Source organism: Oncorhynchus masou, chromosome 21 (genome assembly GCF_036934945.1).
Source record: "Oncorhynchus masou masou isolate Uvic2021 chromosome 21, UVic_Omas_1.1, whole genome shotgun sequence".
Lineage (NCBI taxonomy): Eukaryota > Metazoa > Chordata > Actinopteri > Salmoniformes > Salmonidae > Oncorhynchus > Oncorhynchus masou.
Genome location: NC_088232.1, coordinates 1,651,874 through 1,678,739, shown reverse-complemented (window position 1 = coordinate 1,678,739; position 26,866 = coordinate 1,651,874). Strand labels below are relative to the sequence as shown.

Genomic DNA, 26,866 nt, shown 5'->3' with positions numbered 1-26,866 from the left:
AAGAGCATGGTACAGCCTTCACAGGTTAATTGCATGGCTTAACATATAGCATGAACACATAGCATGCTATCTGCCCAATGGGCAGTCGGTAGGCTTGTCGTTATGCTCAAATGTACATTACATTTGCATGGGGCAGAGGCAGAGAGACGTGAGTCAAGTTGACACATTTACTGAGAAGATATCATGGCAACACTACAGGTTATGGATAAGGGTCTTTGAACTTGACCATTACAAAACAAACTCTTTATAAGACATTGCTTACTACCGTGTTTGTACAATGCCTTTCTGTAAACAGGAAGTAAACAGGAAGTCAGATTATGAGCCCTGTATGTCGCCCATCTGGCCATTAACATGCATTGAGCGAGATCCAAAATCCATTTAGCTAAGAGCAAACAAGTTTTGTAATGTGCTATACTCCAAGTTATCCCGAAGCATTCATTCATTCATACAAGTGCATCATTAACTGATTGATCTTCGGAAGCCTTTGAAAGAGGCGGCTAGTTGGATATCCATGATGAGACTATTAAAGAGACAATCATTTACATTTGAAGTCACCTTGATTTGATATTAAATACAAGCAATTAACCCTGGACAACATGTTGATTTAACCAGTTAATTACTTATTGGCTTACTGCTGTGTAGCCCTCTTTGATGACTTCTTACTTCCTGGAGAATAATACAAACATTCCATATTGATCCGCTTGCGTCTTACTCTTAGTTTGCTTACAGATTACTCAATAAGACAATTATCACTGAGAATGCAAGATAGAGGGTGGGAGAGAGAGAATTAGAGAGAGCGAATTAAGAGAGAAAGTGATAGGAGGGGCTGAGAGATAGAAAGTGATAGGAAGGGCTGAGAGACAGAACGTGATAGGAGGGGCTGAGGGAGAGAAAGTGATAGGAGAGGCTGAGAGAGAGAAAGTGATAGGAGAGGTTGAGAGAGATAAAGTGATAGGAAGGGCTGAGAGACAGAACGTGATAGAAGGGGCTGGGAGAGGGAAAGTGATAGGAGGGGCTGAGAGAGAAAGTGATAGGAGAGGCTGAGAGAGAGAAAGTGATAGAAGGGAATGAGGGAGAGAAAGTGATAGGAGGGGCTGAGGGAGAGAAAGTGATAGGAGGGGCTGAGAGAGAGAAAGTGATAGGAGGGGCTGAGAGAGAAAGTGATAGGAGAGGCTGAGGGAGAGAAAGTGATAGGAGAGGCTGAGAGAGAGAAAGTGATAGGTGGGGCTGAGAGAGAGAAAGTGATAGAAGGGAATGAGGGAGAGAAAGTGATAGGAGGGGCTGAGGGAGAGAAAGTGATAGGAGGGGCTGAGAGAGAGAAAGTGATAGGAGGGGCTGAGGGAGAGAAAGTGATAGGAGAGGCTGAGAGAGAGAAAGTGATAGGAGAGGCTGAGAGAGAGAAAGTGATAGGTGGGGCTGAGAGAGAGAAAGTGATAGAAGGGAATGAGGGAGAGAAAGTGATAGGAGGGGCTGAGGGAGAGAATGTGATAGGAGGGCTGAGAGAGAGAAAGCAAGCCTGTGTGCGACCGAGTGTGAGAAAGTCAACGAAAGAGAGAGAAGGAGAATAAGTGAGAGAGAGAGACAGAGAGAGAGAGAGAGAGAGAGAGAGAGAGAGAGCGAGAGAGAGAGAGAGGGAGTGTAAGAGAGAGTGAAAGGGAGAGCAAAGCAAAAGTTACCTCACAACGTGTTGACCTTGGGCACATCAACGCTACACTCAAGGAGGACTGTACGTGGCCCGGAGTTAGGTTGGATCGAATTGTTTTCTACCAGGGACAAATAAAGGCCCTAAATGAAATACTGTTGGTATTGTTTTGGGGTTCTACATTGGTACTAACACTAAAATCTGTCCCAGTATAATAGTGTCTAGCGTAGGGCCCAACAGTGTTTGTCCACAGGGGAGAAGTCCACTGTTACAAATTCCCTGCCGGTTACTGTTATCAGCACCTCACAACCCTGAGCTGCACACTCCCCTCTCTATCCCCCACGACTGACCGGAGTCTGAGAGTCTAGGAGGTACCATAAACCTGCCTCTCAAACTCTCCCTGACCTGTGGGACCTGTGCCCTGATGGTTGCTAGAGATGTTACTAGGGGGCTGGACATCTGCCCATCCTCTTGACTTGAGTCACACAATACCATCAGTTTCTCTCAAGCAGTGGCAGAGTGCCTCTGCTCATCAACAACTGGACTCAATAACACTTTCTGGACTAGTGGGATGCTGTGCGTGCACAAAGTGAGTTGACATTTGTATATTGTTCTTCACAGTTAGTTGTTACTATGGTGGTACACTGCCTTTGTGTATAGCTGTATTGTAATATGTACAGGTAGAATATACATTGTCATCCTTCCCTTGTTAATAAGCTTGTTGCTATACTTCTGCTATCAGTTGTAGTATTGTGTACAGTGAATGGATTACCTCTGTTTCAAAAACCACCACCATTCCACTACCATTCCACTACTATTCTACTACCATTCTACTACTATTCCACTACCATTCCACTACCATTCCACTACCATTCCACTACCATTCTACTACCATTCCACTACCACTACCATTCCCATGTTTATTTTGTATTTATTTAACCTTTATTTAACTCATCCCCATGTTCATCTTCCTCAGTGTGCTTAAATAAAGTTCCTGTGTATGTTAACTCTTGGGCTGCTTTATTCCCCTCTAACTGGGGGTGGAGTCACAAACCAGGAAAATAACCCTAACCCTAACGATTGACATGGTACTAACCCTAACCCTAATGATTGACATGGTACTAACCCTAACCCTAATGATTGACATGGTACTAACCCTAACCCTAATGATGGACATGGTACTAACCCTAACCCTAATGATTGACATGGTACTAACCCTAACCCTAATGATTGACATGGTACTAACCCTAACCCTAATGATTGACATGGTACTAACCCTAACCCTAATGATTGACATGGTCCTAACCCTAATGATTGACATGGTACTAACCCTAACCCTAATGATTGACATGGTACTAACCCTAACCCTAATGATTGACATGGTACTAACCCTAACCCTAATGATTGACATGGTACTAACCCTAACCCTAATGATGGACATGGTACTAACCCTAACCCTAATGATTGACATGGTACTAACACCTAACCCTAATGATTGACATGGTACTAACACCTAACCCTAATGATTGACATGGTACTAACCCTAACCCTAATGATTGACATAGTCCTAACCCTAATGATTGACATGGTACTAACCCTAATGATTGACATGGTACTAACCCTAACCCTAATGATGGACATGGTACTAACCCTAACCCTAATGATTGACATGGTACTAACACCTAACCCTAATGATTGACATGGTACTAACACCTAACCCTAATGATTGACATGGTACTAACCCTAACCCTAATGATTGACATAGTCCTAACCCTAATGATTGACATGGTACTAACCCTAATGATTGACATGGTACTAACCCTAACCCTAATGATTGACATGGTACTAACCCTAACCCTAATGATTGACATGGTACTAACCCTAACCCTAATGATTGACATGGTACTAACACCTAACCCTAATGATTGACATGGTACTAACACCTAACCCTAATGATTGACATGGTACTAACCCTAACCCTAATGATTGACATAGTCCTAACCCTAATGATTGACATGGTATTAACACCTAACCCTAATGATTGACATGGTCCTAACCCTAATGATTGACATGGTATTAACACCTAACCCTAATGATTGACATGGTACTAACACCTAACCCTAATGATTGACATGGTACTAACCCTAACCCTAATGATTGACATGGTACTAACCCTAACCCTAATGATTGACATGATACTAACACCTAACCCTAATGATTGACATGGTACTAACCCTAACCCTAATGATTGACATGGTACTAACCCTAACCCTAATGATTGACATGGTACTAACCCTAACCCTAATGATTGACATGGTACTAACACCTAACCCTAATGATTGACATGGTACTAACCCTAATGATTGACATGGTACTAACCCTAACCCTAATGATTGACATGGTACTAACCCTATCCCTAATGATTGACATGGTTCTAACCCTAACCCTAATGATTGACATGGTACTAACACCTAACCCTAATGATTGACATGGTACTAACCCTAATGATTGACATGGTACTAACTCTAACCCTAATGATTGACATGGTACTAACTCTGCATCTAAATTCACTACACTTCTGCTCTAAGTGTGCACCTGTTCACTTCCCCTCATTGGTTTTAGATGCATGGGGAGGAGTGCACAAGTGTATACTTTCCTAGAGAATTGGGATTGAGGCTAACTAGTCGTTATTGCCATGGTTGAGGAGGTGATGTTTCAGTACAATCTGTAGCCAAGCCAGCATTCACAACCAATTAAATCAGCAGTATTGTTACTGATTGATGGCCGACGGCAAGCGTCTCAGACACACGGATTAATTGATCCTCTGGTTCCTGTTTTCCGTTAATAACAACTGATGGTATCACAATAAAACAAACAGGATTCAAAATGGAGCTCTAGACAACATCCTGACTCCGAAGGGGAAACTGGCTTTCAGGAGAAACTAGTATGCATGTTCATGTGAATTACCTTCAGTACAAACAGTATACTGGTATTGCCAAAAACCTAAAGCATATTTACCCAAAACCAGGACACATGAAGAGGAATTTGTCCATATATTAAGAGTCGAATTGTCTGGCCACCAGAAAATAAAAAATCTCTATACAGTCCTGTGTGTATGTTTGACAAACAGAAGGAACTAAGAGACGAGGAGGAGGAGGAAACAGCTGAAGAAAGATGTGGTGTTTACAAGACCTTGTAGAGTACAGAAGTGGTGGCAGGCACAGGCCCTGTGGCGCTACAAAAAGCCAGTCTCTTGTGCGTCCAAAATGACATCCTATTTCCAATATGGTGCACTTTGTAGTGAATAGGGTGCCATTTGGATGCAGCCCCACAGAGGAGGACAAAGGAGAACCAGGGGGCAAGGACTTGCCAGAAGAGTGGATTTACTACAGCCAGTGTAGCACTTAGGGAAATGTGAATCTTACTCCTCAGTTTGAAGTGTCGCCACTTGCACCACCGAATAGCTAGTCTTGGTCAGGAGGGCGGTGGTGTGTGCTAGCAAAGCAGAGGTCCTGGGTTCGAGTCTCAGTGTGCGCTGAATCAGGAGGAAGCGGTAATCGCTAAGCAGGCAGTGTGATGTCTGTTATACCAGGACATGAGGGGGAATTCAAAGCAAAGGTCAGAGGTCATTGAGGTTAGATTTACTGTATGTTTTACATTGTATACAAATCTGGGTTGGGGTGAATTCAGAAAGTAAACCAAATTGGAATTCCAGTGTATTTCTTGAATTGAAATGGAATAGACCCCAACCCTGAAAAACATTTATATATTGTGGGGGCTTTTGTGTTGGGATAAGATGTGTTAGCAGAGGGGAAAGTGGTTTTGGAAACAACCATGGCAGTTTGATGAGTGGGGATATAGTTAAAAATATATACATCAAAAACCTATTTGAGTTAAAGGATATATGGTATTGATGCTTGTGGGGAAGAATAGTCTAGCTCTGAGTCCGGAGTGACTGTAATGTATACCTAAGTGACAACCCGTACGACGGTAGTGGCTGCCCAAAGACAACAGATTATATATACCATTACTGGGCAGTTTATCTAGTAGAAGTAGACTGTGACGCTAATGTGTGTGTAGAGACCGGAGGTGCTAAACGGAAAATATGACCTATTGGTTCTCTAAAGACTAGCAGCGGTAAACCAGTTCAAAGGAGTGTGTGTGTGTCACCTCGTCTGGGGTTAAACTGTAACCAGAGTGTGTGTGTGTGTGTTTTGGCCCGGCATCATCCCAGCACAGGGCACTACTTACACTATAATACCGTGTTTTGACAAGCTTTCTTGTAAAAGTTACTAAGGACAGGCAGACCCCAAGGGCAAAATACACAGAGAGAGAGAGGGGCGTATAGTCGAACCTCAAAGGCTGCCAATGTCCTATACCTGGTGTCAAAACAGCACTATGTAGTATAGAGCACAGGGCCCATATTCAAAACGCCTCTTAGTAATGCTGATCTAAGATAAGGTCCCCCCTGTCGATATAATCCTAATCATTATGATCTTAAAGGCCAAACTGATCCTAGATCAGTACTAGAGCAGATGGGAGATTGCATATCCCTCGTTGTTCTTCCCCCGTCTTAGTATTGTATTTCTAGCTCTCAATCAACCAATCATGCTTTATTTTCCATTAACAACAGCGAAACAGGGTTTTACAAGATGAATCAGAATTGTGAATATATAAATGCCACAGCTACAAGCAGCTTTTCCGCTGTGCGTACAAAGCCCTGTCTTTTCAATAGGAAATCCTTTGTTCGCCGTACAAATCCCCACGGTCTCCTATTTAAGCACTCCTGAAAACGAATCTCACTTGAGACTAAACTCCAGCCCACAAAGAGTAATTAAAGAGGCCAGAAATCCACACTGACTGACTGACTGACTGACTGACTGACTGACTGACTGACTGACTGCAGTAGTGAAGCGCTGTTAGGACTTTTAGGAAGAGATCCATCTCCACAGATCTAAAACCCGTCTCCAGCTCCTGTAAAAATTATACACTATTTTCACTTCCCACTTTAAACAAAGATAACTCCCACACACACCTTCCAAATAAAGCACTATATATATTCCCCCTCCCTCCATCCTTGCCTGAGACCTAGCCGTCTCCCATCATTCCTAAATATTTATGAGTGAACTCGGAGGGATGTCATGTATTTATCCTAATCTTCAGAGTTTTATACACCTCCAACAATGAGACGTACTGTTTGCAGAAGACGACAGTGAAAAAGAGGGGGATGAATTGACAGTATTTCCTTGGGAGGGAAAATAGAGGGAGATATTCCTGGAGGCCCCAAGAATATTTGAGTTGGGCAGCGTTCTATTTGAACTGGGGCGTCTGAGCTGCAAAGCCTGGTCGGTGTGATGATTCATTAAAAGTGCGACGTGATAGGAATTATGATGGGGCTGCTTTGGATCAGCTGGGGAGAGAGAAAAGATAGAGGAGTAGAGGGAAGGGGTCAGATGAGTTGAGAGGAAAAGAGGGAGCCTGTAGAAGAAGAAGAAAGGGACAGAGATGGAGGTGGAGGGAGAGAGAGAGAGAGATACAGAGAGTGAGAGAGAGAGACAGAGAGAGGGAGAGTGAGAGAGTGAGAGAGACAGACAGACAGACAGACAGACAGACAGACAGACAGACAGGAGAAGGTGGGGGAGATCAAAGAGAGGGACAGTTGTACTAGATTACTGTTTCTGGTGGTTACATAACTGTGTTCTACTGCTAGGTAGCTAGGCTACTCTCATTTAGCTGACTTGTAGCAATATTTTATGAGCAGGATTTCAAGCATAGTGTACAAGCACCACCACAACACTGTCTGCTGGTAGATGTACTGTAGCTAAATTCACCTTGGTCATGGCCATCTCTCCAGCCCACAAATGAACATGTAAATCCCATAGAGAAGTGCTCTCGCTCTCTCTCCCTCCCCCTCTCAACTGTACTGGACCGCCTGCCTGCTGACATCCAAGGTCCAAGGTGACATTGGCGCCCGGCTGAAAGGGCACAGCTTCTCGCGCCACTGCAAATATTTTTCACCTTATTAAATATACATCAGTAGATGGGTCCGGGCATATCTGAGGTAGCTCTCTCTCACCTGAGCCAAGGTTACTGTGATTGATGTTATTTCTAACCTCTTGTCTTGAACGGCCGGCTGGTTTTTAGTTTTAGGGCTTTGCCCTCCCGTCGAACGGTCGTCTGTGTGGAAGGACAGCAGGGAGAGAGAGGGATGCAAAAAGGGGGTGGTGTTTTTGAGGGGGTGGGGGGGGGGTGAGTAGAGGGCAGGGAGTGTGTTCTTAGAAAGCATCCTGATCTTTGAAGCATCTCTGACTGGCTAACTGCACATGGTTCTCTCTCTCTCTCTCTCTCTCTCTCTCTCTCTAAACATATGTCTACATTGCCAAAGCAAGTGAAATAGATAATAAACAAACGAGAATGAACAGTAAACATTACACTCACAAAAGTTCCAAAAGAATAAAGACATTTCAAATGTCATATTATGTCTATATACAGTGTTGTAACATGTCTCTCTCTGACTCATGTCAACACAGCTGGGCATAACTGCCTGGCAGTGCCTGGTTTGGGGTGCTGAACCCACTGTGTGATTGGAACTGGAATCACAGTCAATCCAGAGACATTGATGGTGAATCACTGTATTCCACACTGTTACAGTCCAAATCGACTCTCTGTGCATTTGAATAGTCACCCTCCCATTACGGTTTCTCTGTCTTCAATGCTCCTTGTTGCACAACCACCCGTGACCTTTCTCTTTTGTATTTTTGAATAACACAGTCCAAATTGTGCATAGAACTGGTTTAAACGAGAAAGCATCTTACAACTTTAACGTGACACAGCTTCTTCTTCTCATGCGACTGACTGGCCACATTATTATTGCTCTGATTAGAATCAGACGTTTCACAGGAACATTATCATCCACAGGAGGCTGCTGAGGGGAGGACGGCTCATAATAACGTCTGGAACGGAGTGGATGGAATGGTCGCGAACGTATGGTTTTCATGTGTTTAATACCATTCCATTCCAGCCATTACTATGACCCTGTCCTTCCCAATTACGATGCCACCAGCCACCTGTGACATCATCTGAATTTGAGGATTTTAAACAACATATAGCACTGCTGGGATTGTGGAAAAAGCGTCATCAGATGCATTACGTTCCCTGGATAGTCTATTATTGTCTGTTTGAGGCTTTTCTTTATAATGGTTTTGTTTTTCACTGGGACGTGATTGCAGCGCGTCCTAGAACAGGTGTGGCATTGTTCGTCCAATGGCCATATGTGCCAGTAATCCACTGACGTGCACAAATTCAATAAAGGTCATCGGGCAAGGACACATTTAGCTTTAGCAGAACCGGGTACGTGTGTTTGTGTATGTGTGTGGTCCTAATGCTTTTGGTCCTTAACATTTTGTAGCACGTCTGTGTAGGATCCTTTGTACTACTGTGGTGGGTCAGAATCTCAAAGTTGACCTTTCAGAAAAAGAAAAATACAATGCTTTGTAATGAGTGTTGCCCTGGGTTAAGCCAGTCAAATGCGATTTCAAATCAGTGTTTCCCCTAGGATTTTTTTCATCTGCGGTGGCAAAGTTAGCAGATGTGGTCTTTCTGGGGAATACATCTATATTATATCTATAAAAACATTTGGGCAGTGGCGGCCACGATTTAGGTTCGCCTCTGCTAAATGCATGTAGAGGAAACACTGAAAGCCTAGTTTTATTTTATTGACTCAGGTGTAAAAAAACAACAACAACAAAAAAATTCTTTTTATTGGGGTGGGTAGGGGGGGGCGGGCGGGGCATTCTACAACTACATCCATTATCCTCAGCTAAACCGGGATTAGAGAGTATTATGTTACACTTGAGTATCATAGATGTGACCTCCCTTATACTGTACTCTACCAGCCTCATATGGCTGATTGGACGTTGTTCATGTAATAACAGAAGCTGTGCAGCTACACAGGTCAGGTCAGGTCAGGTCAGGTCAGGTGCTTGTAGGGGTTTCATTGCAAAATATGATGAGAGGGAAGACGTCATCACGCACTATTCTCTCCCAACAAACACAGAGTTGTACAACGAACATAACAAAGTTATCATATAGAGGTATCATATAGCTATGTTTTTCATTTATAAAAGACCTGCACATTTGATGGGAGACAGGAGAGTTTCATGCATCATCAGGTCTTATGGTATATGGTACAGGCCTAAAGAAAAGGTACAGGTTCAGGCAAGGACAGGTACAGTAGCCAATAGCATAGTAGTCTATAACTACATTTACCCAAAATGCCTGCAGAAACCTACATCTCAGTTGGTGGTCCAGCTATCTAGCTAGCAAGCAGCTAGCTTAATGTTATCCTGGTGAGCTAGCTAAAACAATAAAAAAATTTAAAACTATATATTTTTGCGTATTCATACCTGTCATTACACCCAGTCAGTTGATGTGTTGTTATTTTTTGAGGGAGTGATATTCAACCCAGCTTACCTGTCAACAAACTCTTGAGGGATAGTTGTGCCCGGACTAGTCCATTTTAGAAATTAGTGGACATGGAGACAAAGTACAAACTCAGAATCATCTTAGAAATACATTGTGAGATTACTACAGATACAGTTTATTCTTCATAGTCAAATGGTAATTTGTGCATTCTTGAAAATGAACATAATACATGCAATTTGTTTGCCACTCTGTCTATACTTGAAAGAGTCCCCCCCTTTGGAGGAGGATGCATTTTGCCATTGCCCAATGCTCTCTATACGTTTTTTATTTTACTAGGCAAGTCAGTTAAGAACAAATTCTTATTTACAATGACGGCCTAGGAACAGTGGGTTAACTGCCTTGTTCAGGGGCAGAATGACAGATTTTGACCTTCTCAGCTCGGTGATTTGATCTTGCAACTTTCCAGTTACTAGTCCAACACTCTAACCACTAGGCTACCTACCACCCCAAGACATAGACAGAGTTTACCTAAAGTTGGACATGATTTTAAATATGCTAAAGTTGTGATAAATGCATAAGCTAAATGTATATTTGGGAGATTTTTTTTTAACACAGTAAACAATGCATCAAAGCATCAATTCGTGCAGGGATCACATGCATAATACTTAAATGTATGCACTCTCTGTCGGCCTACTGTTGAACTGCTTGGGATAAAAGCATCTGCTAAGTGGCATGTATTGAAGTGGAGGTTGGCCTCACATGACACCTTGTTGTGACGGGTGTAAGCAGCTTACAGAGTTTTGCCTGGCCCTAGATGAGGGAATAAGTGTCTGTGGATAGGGCTTCATGTTGGGCTCCAGAATGCAGCTATTCCATAGCTCAGCATGTCAAGATATCCAAAACAGCATCCTATTTCCTATGTAGTGCCAAGGGCCCTGGTCAAAAGTTATGCACTATATAGGGAATAGGGTGCCATTTTAGAATTCAGACGTAGTCAAATACTACATAAAGCCTGACTGGAAAGATTCAACAGTGCTAGGCAGTCTAGCTAGCACTCCCAGTCCTATGCAGAATGTGCTGGTCTAGTGCTAACCACATGGCAGTGTGCCAGCTAACGAGGGCCCTGGCTGGCAAGCAGTCCTGTGCAGTGCCTGCCTGCCTTGTAGTTTCTTGTGGTTGCGGTTTCATACTCTGTGACTTTACTGAGATGCTCAACCCTTACAGATGTAGGATCTTAATTTGAGCCAGTTTGCTACAGTAGGAGAATAATCCTGCAGCAACAGGAAATGTGAATTATTATGTGGATTATAATTAATGGGATTTTTTTGTAGGTGTTGATACATTTTTCATTAGAGCAAATCATATCAAAGTGGAAATTACAAACTTCAGAAGCATTTTATTTTAAGGAAGATTCTCAGCAACAAAAGAATGGTAACATTAAGATCCTACATCTGTAACTGTACATACAATAAACCCTACTGGCAGATCTGCTAGCTTGGCAGCTATACTGTAGTTTAGGAGAGGACACTCTGAATATATATTGATGTACTGTATATCACTGGAGGCTGGTGGGAGGAGATATAGGAGGACATTCTCATTGTAATGACAGGAATGGAATTGATGGAAAAGAGTCCAGCCATTACAATGAGTTTGTCCTCCTACAGGTCCTCCCACCAGCCTCCTCTGATGTATATACAGTAGGTTAGAGAATTAGGCTACAGACCTATACCCACACACTCAATATTTTGAAGCATAGTACTATACTGTAGGAGTACAGTATATATGTATATATGTACTGTATATCGTGTACATATTACAGTACATTAGAAGTAAGCTATATCCCCATTGCATAAGACATCTCTCAACCAGTCTCCTTCCAAAACCTATTCAATCTTTTATTTAGAATTCACTGACTGGTGGTTGGTGATGGATATTGCATGTGACAGCTATGCTAACGTCTATGGTTGCTGGCAACACGTCACTGCTAGTGTAGCCGAGCTTCTCCATCTGCATTGCTTGCTCTTTGGGGTTTTAGGCTGGATTTCTGTATATGCACTTTGTGACATCTGCTGATGTAAAAAGGGCTTTATAAATACATTTGATTGATTGATTGATTGCCTACCTACATTACTGCTTTTTGTGCCCAGCTAACACCCACAGTCTTTTTTTCTAAATATCCTCATGTTACGATGAAGGTCATTCTTTGAATACGGTTCTGCAGATTACAATGTTATGCCAAGCTTGACTATGTGTTTTAACCATTAACGTACTAATGCACAATTCAATTAAATTCAATACACAAAGTGGGCTATGTTAAAGACTAGGCCTATTAAATAGTAGTGTATCAACAGCATGACTGAAGCCCACCCACAGCTTTTATCGTAGCGTGTGTGTGTGTGTGTGTGTGTGGGGGGGGGCTCGTTTCTATCATGGGGATGAGAGAAAAAAATCAGTTTAAAGCTCATTTCCTTGAATCTACACATTTTTCCATGGGGCTGAGCGAAAACCAAAACATAATAACAATGGGGGCCCCATGCCATGACATTTTTTGAATTTTACATTCTCTCTGAATGTGTAGTTTTAATTTGTGGTTGTTAGTTCTCAAAGATGATCTCATAATAGCGCCATGATCTTTTCTCCATACTGTATATCTGGTTTAGTTGTTCAAGTTAAATGAATATAGCGGAAACACTGTGTTTGTCTTTGTATCGATGCTGAGTGATTTTCACTTGTATGCGGACATCTGGCTACTGTAGCTATAATGTTTATATTGAACTGCAGGGACTCTCATACTCTCACATTTAACTCATTAAGATACTGCGATTGGTCAAGTTGGCTGTCTGACAAGCAGGAGGAGGAGCAGTCTGGGTCTGAGTTTGGCTGCTCATTGTTTATTGTGCTGTAGTGTAAACACAGTCTAGATGCAATCTTCAAAGCTCAAGAGGAGGTTAGGGGTCATTGTACAGATGGAATTCATAAGGGAGGCTGGCTGCTGGGTTTACTGTCGTCACGTGACTACGGCATGAAGCAGTGGAACAAATGGGACACGCCATATAGTATTAAAACATCATTTCTTTAGGGGACTTCCAAGTGGTGCAGCGGTCTAAGGCACTGCATCTCAGTGCTAGAGGTGTTACTACAGACCCTGGTTTGATTCCAGGCTGTATCACAACCAGCTGTGATTTGGAGTCTCATGGGGCGGCGCACAATCGGCTCAGCGTTGTCCAGGGTAGGCCGTCATTATAAATAAGAATTTGTCCTTAACTGACTTGCCCAGTTAAATAAAGGTTAAATAAATAATGGTAAATAGTTTACTTGCATGCCCTAGATCAACATCTGTTTTTAGCTGCACTTTTAGAGTCCTACTCTTTACATTTATGCATGCTCAGGTCATGACCTCTCCACACACTTGAGTCTCTACACTTTCTCCCTACATGTGCACAATCCATCTTACTGGCCCAATACTACTGTACTCTGTGATGCGACACAAAGCATGGGCTTTGTGTCGTTAAAGTGTGAAATAACTGTTGCTGCAAAGTACAATAGAGAGGGAGGAGGGGGAGAGAGAGAGAGAGAGCTGTTAGCCTGGGTCGAGGTGCATGGCTCAGGTCAGGGCTAGGGCCTGATCCTCACAAGATAATCTTGCACTTTAGAGATTTGCTATTCCTGTTTGTCATAGCTACTCTAAACTGACTGTGTTTTGGTCCATACCCTGGCTTGGTCTGTTGGGGCCGAACAGACAAGGCCTGGAATCGGAGCTGTAGAGAACCGTGGTAGGGCGGGGGGATAGGAGGTTAAACGCTAAGGGTGGCAAGGGTCACAAGTTCAACTGTGTCACCGAAAGCAGAGGATTTGTTGCCTTAGAGAAACAGGATTTAGCAGTGCAGCTTTGACGCAGCAGGTTCTGTTTATGTCTATGGGCTACGCCACTAAGCGAGATTAGTGTAAATAGTGTGCCGGGTTACCCCAAAGGTGCTGAAAACATGGCTTTTTCTTCAGTTTGATTAGATTTAACGCTTAACGCCAACTCGCTCGCTTGTTTTCCTTGCTATTGTACAGGTTTTATTTTGAGGGGGGAATACGATCAAAGTCATTGCATGGTGCTATTTATTTCATTTTCTGTTTTGTTTTTAAAGCTCATTGTGTATATGACCAGGCTTCTTGTTTGGGGTAACTCACAATTTCCCATGGCCTGGAAATCAATCCTATGCCCAGTAAGTTTATTTCTCAACAAGTCGTCTTGCCAGCTGGTTGCCGAATGTGTAGGCCTATTACTGGGAATTTTCTGGCTGCTTCCAGCACAACGTTCCTGGAAGTTTGCAGCTAAAAACAGAAACAATGAGGTTCATTAACTGATCAGAGAGCTGTACTGGACTTGTGAGGCCTTGATTCTTTGAGTCAATACAGATATTGTCTCAGCTCCAGATCAAAGTGGTTCAGACTTGGGTTGCGTCCCACACGGCAGGGCCCATAGAGCTTTGGTCAAAAGTAGTGCAATGTAGGGAATTGGGTAATGGTGCAATTTGGGATGCATCCTTGGACTGTTGATCAAGAGGTTTTCTCTGGTCAGATACAGAGCTGGCACAACCGGAGTCATTACTCATTATCGGCCTAGTAGATAATTCAGTTGCAAAACAACAGCAAAGATGTCTACCAAGAACCATTTGAATCTGATGAACCCTATTTGGAAGATGGGGGTTCTTTGTAAGACAAAAGGTTCTACCTAAAAATCCAATCTATTAATAGTTGGACTTATTGCACCCGTTACTGAGATGGTTGTTCCAGTTTAGATGATTTAGGGAGTCTCATTACTCAGCCTTGCCTATCCTGGCAGTCATTCTGAATGCAGGTAGCAGGTGATTAAAAGTTCAAATTGTTGTAAGTGTTCTACAAATCAACAGTGATGGAAAAGTACTCAAAAGTCATACTTGAGTAAAAGCAAAGATACCTTAATAGAAAATGACTCAAATAAAAGTAAAATACTACTTGTGTAAAAGTCTAAAAGTATTTGGTTTTAAATGTACTTATGTATCAAATGTAAAAGGAAAGTATTCTAAGTCCTTATATTATGCAAAACAGACAGCAAATTTCTTGGTTTTTAATTGTTTGTTTTTTAAACTTACAGATAGCCAGATCAGAGGCAGTAGAGATGACCAGGGATGTCCTGCCAAAATGTAACAAGTACTTTTGGGTGTCAGGGAAAATGTACAGAGTAAAAAGTACATTATTTTATTTAGGAATGTAGTGAAGTAAAAGTAGCCCAAATTATAAATAGTAAAGTAAATTACAGATACCCCAAAAACTTCTTAAGTAGTACTTTAAAGTATTTTTACTTAAGTACTTTACACCACTGAAAATCAAAATATATTTTAAATGTGAGATTCTTCAAAGTAGCCCTTTGCCTTGATGACAGCTTTGCACACTCTTGGCATTCTCTCAACCAGCTTCATGAGGTAATCACCTCATGTAAAAATGAGGTAGTCACCGGTAAAATAGGAGAACCATTTACAGGTGGTTCCATGAAAACCCCTCTGCAAAGGGTTCTACCTGGCACCAAAAAGGGTTCCTATAATGGGACAAACCAAAAAAACATATATTATTCCACTTGGCACCTTTTTTTCTACGAGTTTAGTACAGAGACATAGTTTGTGCGCCAGGCTAGACAGCAGCTCATTCAAAACCGTATCACATGACTGAGGCCTATGGATTTTATTACTACTTCTGTCTCTCTAGACTCTCTGATGTTGACAACCGGGAATTATGGGAGTTTCCAGCCAGGAGTTCGTTCCTTCCCACTGAGATAATAACAGCCTGTCACTCACATCGCCGTGGAGATTCACACGAACATTCTTAGATGGTTTCATTATCTCAGGCAATTAGTTACAGTCAGTGCTGCATCTGTAATGGCACCCCATATTATACCATATATAGTGCACTACATTTGACCAAGGCCTATAGGTGTGACAATGAGTGATGGAGGCTAAATTTAAGTTGCATAATGGATTATTTTGTCCTCAGGCTTAGTTTTAATCACTAAATGTCAAGGTTCTAGCTTAAAGGAGGGTTATACCAGGTCAGCTCTATGTCTCTACTAACCTTTCAGCTGGTATTCTAGGTTATTTAAGGTAAAGGTCAAAGTTCTCGGTCGGGAATGGGATACTATGTTGTGAAATACTAGCATACGAGCATACCCATAGACTTGCATTCATTACGTTAATTAACGCGATGGACACAGAGACATAAAAAGGGTATCCACATCTGGGGAAGTAGATAAAGGGCCTCGTTGCCAACATCCTGAAGTATCCGTTTAACTTGCCATAAAACGGGCTATTCTCAGCTATATGTCAGGAGATACACTAGGCGAGGTGCAGTTAGACCTGTGGATCTGGTTGGGCTGTTTTGCTAGCAATTAAGGCGGGGGTGAGTTGAGATATAATCTCTCTCTCTCTCTCTCTCTCTAGCCAAAAGTGAAACAAACAATAAAACATTTCCAGTAAACATTACACTTACAAAAGTTCCAAAATAATAAATACATTTCAAATGTCATATAATGTAATGTAAAGTGTTGTAACGATGTGCAAATTGTTAAAGTACAAAAGGGAAAATAAATAAACATAAATATAAGTTGTATTTACAATTGTGTTTGTTCTTCACTGGTTGCCCTTTTTTGTGGCAATAGGTCACAAATCTCGCTGCTGTGATGTCACACTGTGGTATTTCACCCAGTAGATATGGGAGTTTATCAAAATTGGATTTGTTTTCGAATTCTTTGTGGGTCTGTGTAATCTGAGGGAAATATGTCTCTAATATGGTCATACATTTGGCAGGAGGTTAGGAAGTGCATCTCAGTTTTCACCTCATTGTGTGGGCAGTGTGCACATAGCCTGTCTTCTCTTGAGAGCCAGGTCTGCGTTTGGCGGACTTTCTCAATAGCAAGGCTATGCTCACTGAGTCCGTACATAGTCAAATATTTCCTTCATTTTGGGTCAGTTACAGTGATCAGGTATTCTGCCACTGTGTATTCTCTGTTTAGGGCCAAATAGCATTCCAGTTTGCTCAGTTTTATTGGTAAATTATTTTCAATGCGTCAAGTAATTATCTTTTTGTTTTCTCGTGATTTGGTTGGATTTAATTGTGTTGCTGTCTTGGGGCTCTGTGGGGTCTGTTTGTGTTTGTGAACAGAGCCCCAGGACCAGCTTGCTTAGGGGGCTCTCCTCCAGGTTTATTTCTCCTTAGGTGATGGCTTTGTTATGGAAGGTTTGGGAATCGCTTCCTTTTAGGTGGTTGTGGAATTTAACGGCTCTTTTCTGGATTTTGATAATTAGCGGGTATCGGCCTAATTCTGCTCTGCATGCATTATTTGGTGTTTTACGTTGTACACAGAGGATAGTTTTGCAGAATTCTGCATGCCTAGTCTAAAATGTTTCCTCCTCCTCCTCTCTAGGCTCTCTCTCGTTCTCTTATGAGAGAGAATGTAGATCTGTTGTTGTTATCAGGAGGGTCAGGGACAGTTTATGTGGTGAGCAGACAGCACAAACACAGATAAGATACAATAAGGAATGAAATCACAGCCCAGATACAATCGGACAGTCAATTCATGTTCTGTTGCGCAAGAAAAAAAAATTGGGATGAAATACCCAGAATTCCAGATATGCCCCACTTTGTACACTACCGGTCAAAAGTTTTAGAACACCTACTCATTCAAGGGTTTTTATTTATTTTTACTATTCTCTACATTGTAGAAAAATAGTGAAGACATCAGAACTATGAAATAACACATATGGAATCATGTAGTAACCAAAAAAGTGTTAAACAAATATTTATATTTTAGATTGGAATGTATTTCAATGAACAGGTGTGCCTTCTTAAATGTTAATTTGTGGAATTGCTTTCCTTCTTAATGCATTTGAGCCAATCAGTTGTGTTGTGACAAGGTAGGGGTGGTATATAGAAATAGCCCTACTTGGTAGACAGCTCAATTAAGCAAAGAGAAACGACAGTCCATCAAAGGCTATGATTTGAAGAGGGAGTGGTTGCAGAATTCATTGGACAATACCCAGTAAGCAATACAAAAAAAAGGAAAGGGAAAGGGGGGAAACCTAGTCAGTTGTCCAACTGAATGTAGTCAACTGAAATGTGTCTTCTGCATTTATCCCAACCCCTCTGAATCAGAGAGGTGCGGGGGCCTGCCTTAATCTATACACATTCAAAAGTGAAAAACTGTAGATATGTTGTCAAAAATGCAACTCAAGGCTAGAAGCATCAGAACCCATAGAAAGCAGCGTTGGCCACAGTTAACCTTTTACCACCCGTGCAACCACAGTGGCCAGTGTACAGTACTGTAACCATAGTATCACTGTAACAGAAGTCTGGCGTAGGGATACACATATCAGATTTCTGTGTGCTCAGGTACTCTCCAAACAGGCCTTATGCTAGGGTCACCTTCACAGAGGCTGAAGTAAAGTAGCTCCCTAACAACAGTCTCTAATTCCACCTCAATAGACCTCTGTGTCTCGTTGGGAGGTGGTGAGTGGGTGTCCTAATGTTTAGGCTGTCTGACTACAAGTTACATAACTCGTTTTATCCGTTCTCTATCCCTCTCTCTGTTTGTTTTACATCATCTTTTTCTACATTTCGAGGTGTGGATTATATAAATAGTGTACTCTAGACCATAGCGGGTCACGGTACTGTAGCGCTATTGTTTGCACAAGTCAAGGGTACTTCTCTTTCAAGACTGTGGGTTCAGTGAGGCTATGGCTCTTGTCTGACCCCTGTAATACAGTATAGCTGAGTGGAATTAGTCAGTGACTATATCGCTGTCTATGTACCCGAGCTAAGCCTACACAAACACGCACACGCGCCTAGTCACCTTACCCATATACATATCTACTGTACCTCTATCACTCCACTATCCCTGCACATTGTAAATATGGTATTGGAACTGACTCTGCATGTAGTTTCTTATTTCTTATTATTATTTCTCGTGTGTTTTTGTTCTACCTTATGTTGTTTTTAGTGCTACATTGATATTGACCACTGCTTTGTTGGGTTTGAAGTTTGCAAGAAAGGCATTTCACTGTACTTGCTCGTGACATTAAAATGTGAAATACACACACATCCACACACACGCACAGACACACACAGACAGACACACACACACACACATGACCCCCATCCTTTACGTCCACTCTGTGTATAGTTCAGATGTGGGTGACGGACAGAGAGATAGGAAGAGAGCAGTATAGTACATGCCTGATGATATCTTTGTCTTATATCCAACAGGGCCCTTGTGAGGTTATCCAGGTTGTTTACGTGATATGTAATGTTAATGTACTTATCGGGGTCAACGGGTTTGATTCCCTCACATAGGTTCTGCCTTCATGGTCACAGCGATGACATCTAAAATCACCCACGTAATGCGTTTACACGAGTAACCTTCTGAGAACGCCTCCCATTACTTTGTCAATGACGGCAGATACCTTGTTATTTTCTGTTCAGTTTCCACGGTAACCATTCCGAAATCTAACCTCATTTCAGCGTTCATCTGACCCCAAGGGCACTCTCCTTTCCTGACCTGTGTTCTGGTCTTGGAGGCTAACTGACAGTCTTGAGCTAAAAACAAACCAACTCTTTCTCTCTCTAGCCAGGCAAAATACAGAGGCAACTGACACACTAAGACAGATTTGTAGTGAATAAATAAAATACACATGGAAAAAAACAAATCTGTATCGACAGACAATTATTGTAGGATATCCAATAGGCTGTTTATCATCCATAGAGATAAACAATCTCCAATAGTATCCTTCTATGAGGCTGCATCCCTGCCTTTCCCCCGAATACCACCACCATTAACTATAGCTAAATCACCCATCTTCACTAACTTAACTCATTCTGACCAAGCATTCCTTACACAGCTGAGAAAGTGTCCAGATATTCGAAGCATTCTGAGTATTCTCAGTGTTATCCTAGTGTGACATCCAAATTAGCCTGGCGTCTAGTTTGAGCTCCAACATCTGTCTTGTTGTTGCCCAATAACGCATTCGCCGTACAGTCAGTGAGTGGCTCTTTTCTGGCTTCACACCCACTATCACATCTCCAGGCCTTATCTAGTTCTCCCATTATCATATAGTCCCCTGAGACAAAATAGAGTCTCTAGTGAGATATTGCTGGGGGGAAATCAATCCCATAGATATTTTACGGATTCATATGGAGTGAGGCAGGGCGAGAAATAAAGGTTGTTTGCTCAAGTTTTTCTGACTAGAGATTTGTGCGATGAAATAAACTGCTATTGTATTGCCTGTATTATTGTTTGAAGATTAAAGTTAGACTACAAACAATGAAAATGCTTCCTGGGACTTTTTGTATAGAAATATATTTAAAAAGGACTGTGGGGGAGGGGGGGGGGGGCTTTGATCTTCTGGTAGCATTGGCAGTCCCCTTGAGTTCGTCTCCAATGGTATATGTCTAATGTCAAAGAGGCTGGGGTCAAGAGTGAAAAGAATAAGAGCTCCTTTTTAGACATGTATCTTGAGGCTAGATATATCACCTGCTTTTGCATGTGTCTGGTGGTGGTAGAACATTGGGCCCTTAAAGGGATAGTTCGGGATTTTGGCAATGAGGCCCTTTATCTACTTCCCCAGAGTCAGATGAACTCGTGGATACTGTTTTTATGCTCTCCTAACCTGCTATGAAAAATCAGTTCCTGTCATAGCTGTATTGAAGTGGTGTGTTTTTTTTAGGGAGTCGCCTATTGGAACAGCTAGCATGCTAGCTAGACTTAGAGTCATTATGCTAATGGTTCGCAAAAACCACCTCTAACTTCCTTCATACTGGATGCAGAGACAAAAAGGGTATCCACGATTTCATCTGACTCTGGGGAAATCCCGAACTAACCCTTTAAAAGTAGTTATATCATTTAGGATTAATTCATTATAAAAAAAGTAAGTCATATACACTGAGTATGCAAAAGGTTAAGGACACCAGCTCTTTTCATGACATAGACTGACCAGGTGATTCCAGGTGAAAGCTATGATCCCTTATTGATGTCACTTGTTAAATCCACTTCAATCAGTGTAGATGAAGGGGAGGAGACAATTTAAAGAATGATTTTTAAGCTTTGAGACAATTGAGACGTGGATTGTGTATGTGTGCCATTCAGAGGGTGAATGGGTAACACTACATATTTAAGTGCCTATGAATGGGGTATGGTAGTAGGTGCCAGGTGCACCGGTTTGTGTCAAGAATGGCAACTTTGCTGGGTTTTTCAAGCTCAACAGTTTCCCGTGTGTATCAAGAATGGTCCATCACCCAAAGGCCATTCAGCCAAGTTGACACATCTGTGGGAAGCAATGGAGTCAAAATGGGCCAGCATCCATGTGGAACGCTTTCGACACCTTGTAGAGTCCATGCCCGATGAATTGAAGCTGGAAACTCAATATTAGGAAGGTGTCCCTAATGTTTGGTATAGTCCATGTATAAAGAGTTGAACTGACAAATTGGTAGATATTGACATTGTGATTCTGATTCATCGCAGAGTGCTGGTTGAATGTTGCGTTATATACTTGTGCTAACTGCAAGGGTTGATAGCATACTTAATGTTCAAAACAACACCAGCAACACCCGAATATCATTTCCACGGACCAAAGAAGTGATTCTGTTCATCAACTCGTACTCGGCGAAACATATAAAATGGCTGATTATTAGTGTTAGTTTGTTGCTGCAGCCTTATAAAGCACATTTGGGTGTTGGCACGGTTTTAGTCAGGAGCAGATGGAAGGATGACACTAATATCTGGCTGTAGTATTAAAAGAGGTTGAGCTCATTGCATTAAACAGACATTACTGGAGAGAGCTGTGGTTATGCTGATTCTGGTGAAAGTACATTAGAGCTCTTCATACAAATAGACAACTGTCTCTGTTTCGCCATAGAGCAGTGCCACGCAAAGTTGGGGTCGCCAAAATGTTTAGAAAACATTGAGTACAGATTGTTGAATGGGAAAATATACAAATGTTTTTGAGAAATTTTATTGAGCAAATGTATTTATTGGTTTCTTTTCATTTTGATAAGAGTTAAAAATGCAACGAATTTACCGATTTTAAGGTTGTGTCATTAGATTTGAGGTCGGGTCACAAGAAAATATTGGGGAAAAATAAGGTCCACAGAAATTCTGGTGAAAGAAATTGGATACCAGCTGAAAAACTTTGAATACCACTGCCATAGAGGTTTAACAGTACTGTATAAATATGCTATTGAAATAAAGATATACCAACTAACAAGTATTATATTCCATAATGTTTGTTGTTGGTAGGTTCATGTAAAAAAACATTCTAGAAACAGGTATGCAGAGATAGCCCATAGGGAATTGGGTGCCATTTCATATGCATCCATGTCTGTATGGAGCCCATGTCAGTTCTCTATCCTGACTGGGCTGGGTGTTGTCTTCCTTCACTATACTACAGTTCTGTTGGAGCTGTGTGTGTGTGTGTGTGTGTGTGTGTGTGTGCACAGTCACTGCAGCCAGCCTTGGCCCGCTGTCTGTCTGCTTGTTTCATAAGCAGGAGTCGGGATGACCTACATAACTCCTCCCAGGGAGGGGAAGTCACCTTGTCGGGGACCGGCCGGCAGCGAGGCAGGGGCGGGGGCGCGGGGGTGGGTGGATGAGTTTATTGTGACGTGGCAACTGGCTTACTGGCCCTGTATTCACCACGCATCTCTGCATCGTTTTGCTGATATTACAGAGTCCAGTCAATGCATTTTGGTGTGGGAAAGATGACTGGGTTTGTGGGAAATGAGGTCTGCTTAGCAGGCTGATCATAAATAGAACCACCCACACATACACACACACACAGGCCCTGTGCCAGATCCCCCCCCCCCTCCCACACACACACACACACACACGCACACGCACACACACACCTCGATAGAGACTCCTCTAAGCGCGCTAAGAAATTGAATGTGTGTGTAGATGGTCAAGGTTGAATTAGATCAGCGCTCCTGATTGTATCTGCTTGCCGCTGTTGGTTTACCCCCTCCAGCAAGCCCTGGCAGGAAGTGTGTGTGTTAGAGCCAGTGTGTGTGCCTGAGTGTGTGTGTGTGTGTCTGTGAGAGAAGACAGCTCGTTTGATGAAGGATGTCGGTAGAATGCTAACCAGACAATCACCTTGTGTGTTATTGATTGAGATGAGAGAGGTAATTAGATGGAAGGAGGGGGGCTGGAGGGAGGTCGTTTTTAATGTCTTGATACGATGTGTCCTGCTTTTGTACCTATCCTTGTTTTTGTTGTTTCAGTGGGGGGTAGGGTGTGTGTGGGTTTCTATGCATGTGTGTTTATTTGTGTGCATAGGTTATTTTTGTGTAAATCAGCAAAAATGTGTATTATAGACTAAACATATGTTTTTACCATGTACAGCATTTAGTCCACAGCACTGTAGCTTTACATTAAACACTTCAAATACCCCTGGAATAATAAGCCATCTTGTCAATAACAACGCTGTGCTCTGTCTGGTTTTTACATCTCTCTCTACATAGTCCTCTTTTGGTTACGGCTGACTCAGTATCTGGAGTAGACATTAATAACTGACATTAATGAATGTCCCGCCCTGAGAAACAAGCCTTCAATATGTTACCCAGTGTATTCACAACTTCTCCAGAGTTTACTCCCGCAATTTAGGCTGATGCCATGTGCATCATTTGAAAGGGTCACTTTCAACCCTTTCCACAGGACATCACTGTGCCGCTGCCGAGTTCCTGCCCCGAAAACTATGTCAGGTTTCACCCAGCGATTTAATCTGATCTCTGCTGATTCAGCAAAACTATTTGGAGCACCCAGGCCTGGTCCGTTTTTAAAAGTTTGGGCAAAATGTATACTTCTCTCCTTCCCTTCCTCTCTCTCTCTCCTTCCCTTCCTCTCTCTCTCTCCTTCCCTTCCTCTCTCTCTCTCCTTCCCTTCCTCTCTCCCAGTGCTCAGAGAGATTCATTTTATGGTGCGTGTAACTTACAGTATAGATTTGAACTTATCGTAACAGAATAGCCATATCTTATCAAAGCCTCATTTTCGACCTTGCCTAAGTACAGCAGGCCAATTGACCAATGACACTGGCTACACAGTACAATATTGAGTCTTCACTCGGTATTTCTTGCATAACCCCAGTACGCTCTGGTTAAGTTGACCTAAGACATACAGTGCCTTGCGAAAGTATTCGGCCCCCTTGAACTTTGCGACCTTTTGCCACATTTCAGGCTTCAAACATAAAGATATAAAACTGTATTTTTTTGTGAAGAATCAACAACAAGTGGGACACAATCATGAAGTGGAACGACATTTATTGGATATTTCAAACTTTTTTAACAAATCAAAAACTGAAAAATTGGGCGTGCAAAATTATTCAGCCCCCTTAAGTTAATACTTTGTAGCGCCACCTTTTTCTGCGATTACAGCTGTAAGTCGCTTGGGGTATGTCTCTATCAGTTTTGCACATCGAGAGACTGACATTTTTTCCCATTCCTCCTTGCAAAACAGCTCGAGCTCAGTGAGGTTAGATGGAGAGCATTTGTGAACAGCAGTTTTCAGTTCTTTCCACAGATTCTCGATTGGATTCAGGTCTGGACTTTGACTTGGCCATTCTAACACCTGGATATGTTTATTTTTTAACCATTCCATTGTAGATTTTGCTTTATGTTTTGGATCATTGTCTTGTTGGAAGACAATTGACAATTGGACCTCTGAGACTATCACAGTGCAGGTGTATTTATACGGAAACTTGATTACACACAGGTGGATTGTATTTATCATCATTAGTCATTTAGGTCAACATTGGATCATTCAGAGATCCTCACTGAACTTCTGGAGAGAGTTTGCTGCACTGAAAGTAAAGGGGCTGAATAATTTTGCACGCCCAATTTTTCAGTTTTTGATTTGTTAAAAAAGTTTGAAATATCCAATAAATGTCGTTCCACTTCATGATTGTGTCCCACTTGTTGTTGATTCTTCACAGTTTAAATCTTTATGTTTGAAGCCTGAAATGTGGCAAAAGGTCGCAAAGTTCAAGGGGGCCGAATACTTTCGCAAGGCACTGTAGGTGAACTCGTCTGGCATATTATTAGAAAATGTCTCCGTAAGCCATAGTGACCCCGTAAGCCATAGCATGACTCACAACATAGAAATGGAGAACAACATGATTGAGCAAACTTGTGTGATGTGTCATCACATCAACGCATACATAAGACCTACAATGCCCTGAGCCCAATGACTAAGCGATCCACCTATATACCTGTGTGTGTGTGTGTGTGTGTGTGTGTGTGTGTGTGTGTGTGTGTGTGTGTGTGTGTGTGTGTGTGTGTGTGTGTGTGTGTGTGTGCGTGCGACTAAGTTTTCGACCTATCTGTGTCATCAATAACAAGTTAAGTCCTCGTCCGATTACCACCTGGAGAATCTTTAATTATGGCGCAAGACTCAGTGACATGACAGGATGTGAACTCTGCTGCCAGGCCAGCCCACAGTGGGAGCTGTCCCATTATCAACTTGGCTGATAGTCTATCGACATTGGTTTCACATCTCTCTCCACATGTGGACAACGGCGTAGGTCAGACCTATAGCCTACATATCTTAGAATCCATTATTTAGGAAACAGTTGTTTCAAAGTTGACCTTAGACATCAGCAATAGGTAGTTGAAGGGGAGATATTGTTAGGTCAGCCTAATGTAACATCTGCTAACAGTTTCTGCCTTTTGTCTGTAGTGATTCTGACTTTAACCTGTACTCTGTCATCTGGGCCAAATCAACTCCATAGTCTTGCTTTTATTTTGCACGAATACATACAAACGCAGGCAGGCAGGCAGGCAGGCAGGCAGGCAGGCAGGCAGGCACGCACGCACGCACGCACCCCTCCTCACAGCCTCTTGTCTGTCCTTTGTTTTTCTTAGCCTGCTAAAGACGTCTCCTCTGTGTTTCTGTCAGCGTCATTTCCAACTCGCTGCAGTAAATCTGACAAGTGCAAAGTCTCTTTTCTGTCAGTTGGCAGGGATCCTCATGGTTAGCCACATTGTGCGGCTAATGTACTGTTTACGTAGTAAAAATGTGAATGTTTCACAGCATCTCAGAGGCCTCCGTTTCTTTAAAGGCTAAACTGTGTCGTCTCTGTGTGTGCTTTTGTTTCAGCGCGTCGCTGAGACACCCGTCGTCCACAGCCAAAGTGTGTCTGGTTTGCGGGGACGAGGCGTCGGGATGTCACTACGGGGTTGTTACATGCGGCAGCTGCAAGGTCTTCTTCAAGAGAGCCGTAGAAGGTAGGAAAAGTATGATATGCCTTTCCGTTTGGGTCTGGGTTTGGGTGCTTACTAGCGTGCCTCCTGTTGAAGTCTGAGGAACCCTCCCTTCTATGGCCTCAGACTCCAAATGGGACACAGTGTAAAGGAAAGTTTTAAAGAAAGTGTGACATGCATTTTAAAGAGCTTCTGTTTATAATCTGCTTTTCTGTCTATAGGAATACAGTTGTTTGGGGACAGAAATATGCCTGGTCAGAAGATGTGAATATGGCCTTTAAAGATAATTGTCGGCCATTTTGGTTGTGTGCGAAACACAACCCCTCCATTAGCGGGTTTAAACCTCAGTGCTAAGTTAAGTTAGCGCCCTGGCACTAGGCTAACTCACACCAGTCTCCATATAGTCTCAGAGGAATAACCTCCAGGAGAAAATGCTGAGCTAGCAACAAAGTAGCCCAAACCGAAAACATACTCACCCAGAGAGAGGTGACACCAGACCAGTCAGTCTAAAAAAACACCAGTAAAGTTTAAAAGGAAGTC

The 26,866-nt window shown here is 42.3% G+C and overlaps 1 protein-coding gene across 3 annotated transcripts in view; it reads left to right on the top strand.

Moving 5' to 3' along the window:
* The window catches only part of LOC135507577 (mineralocorticoid receptor-like), a 106,929-nt gene that overhangs the window by 32,901 nt on the left and 47,162 nt on the right, over positions 1-26,866 (top strand). For 2 of the 3 annotated variants that reach the window (XM_064927097.1, XM_064927098.1), the window contains exon 3: positions 26,223-26,359. In XM_064927097.1, coding sequence (XP_064783169.1) covers positions 26,223-26,359 — 137 coding nt within the window. The remainder of the gene's footprint in view (positions 1-26,222; positions 26,360-26,866) is intronic. The other variant, XM_064927099.1, reaches the window with a different exon arrangement.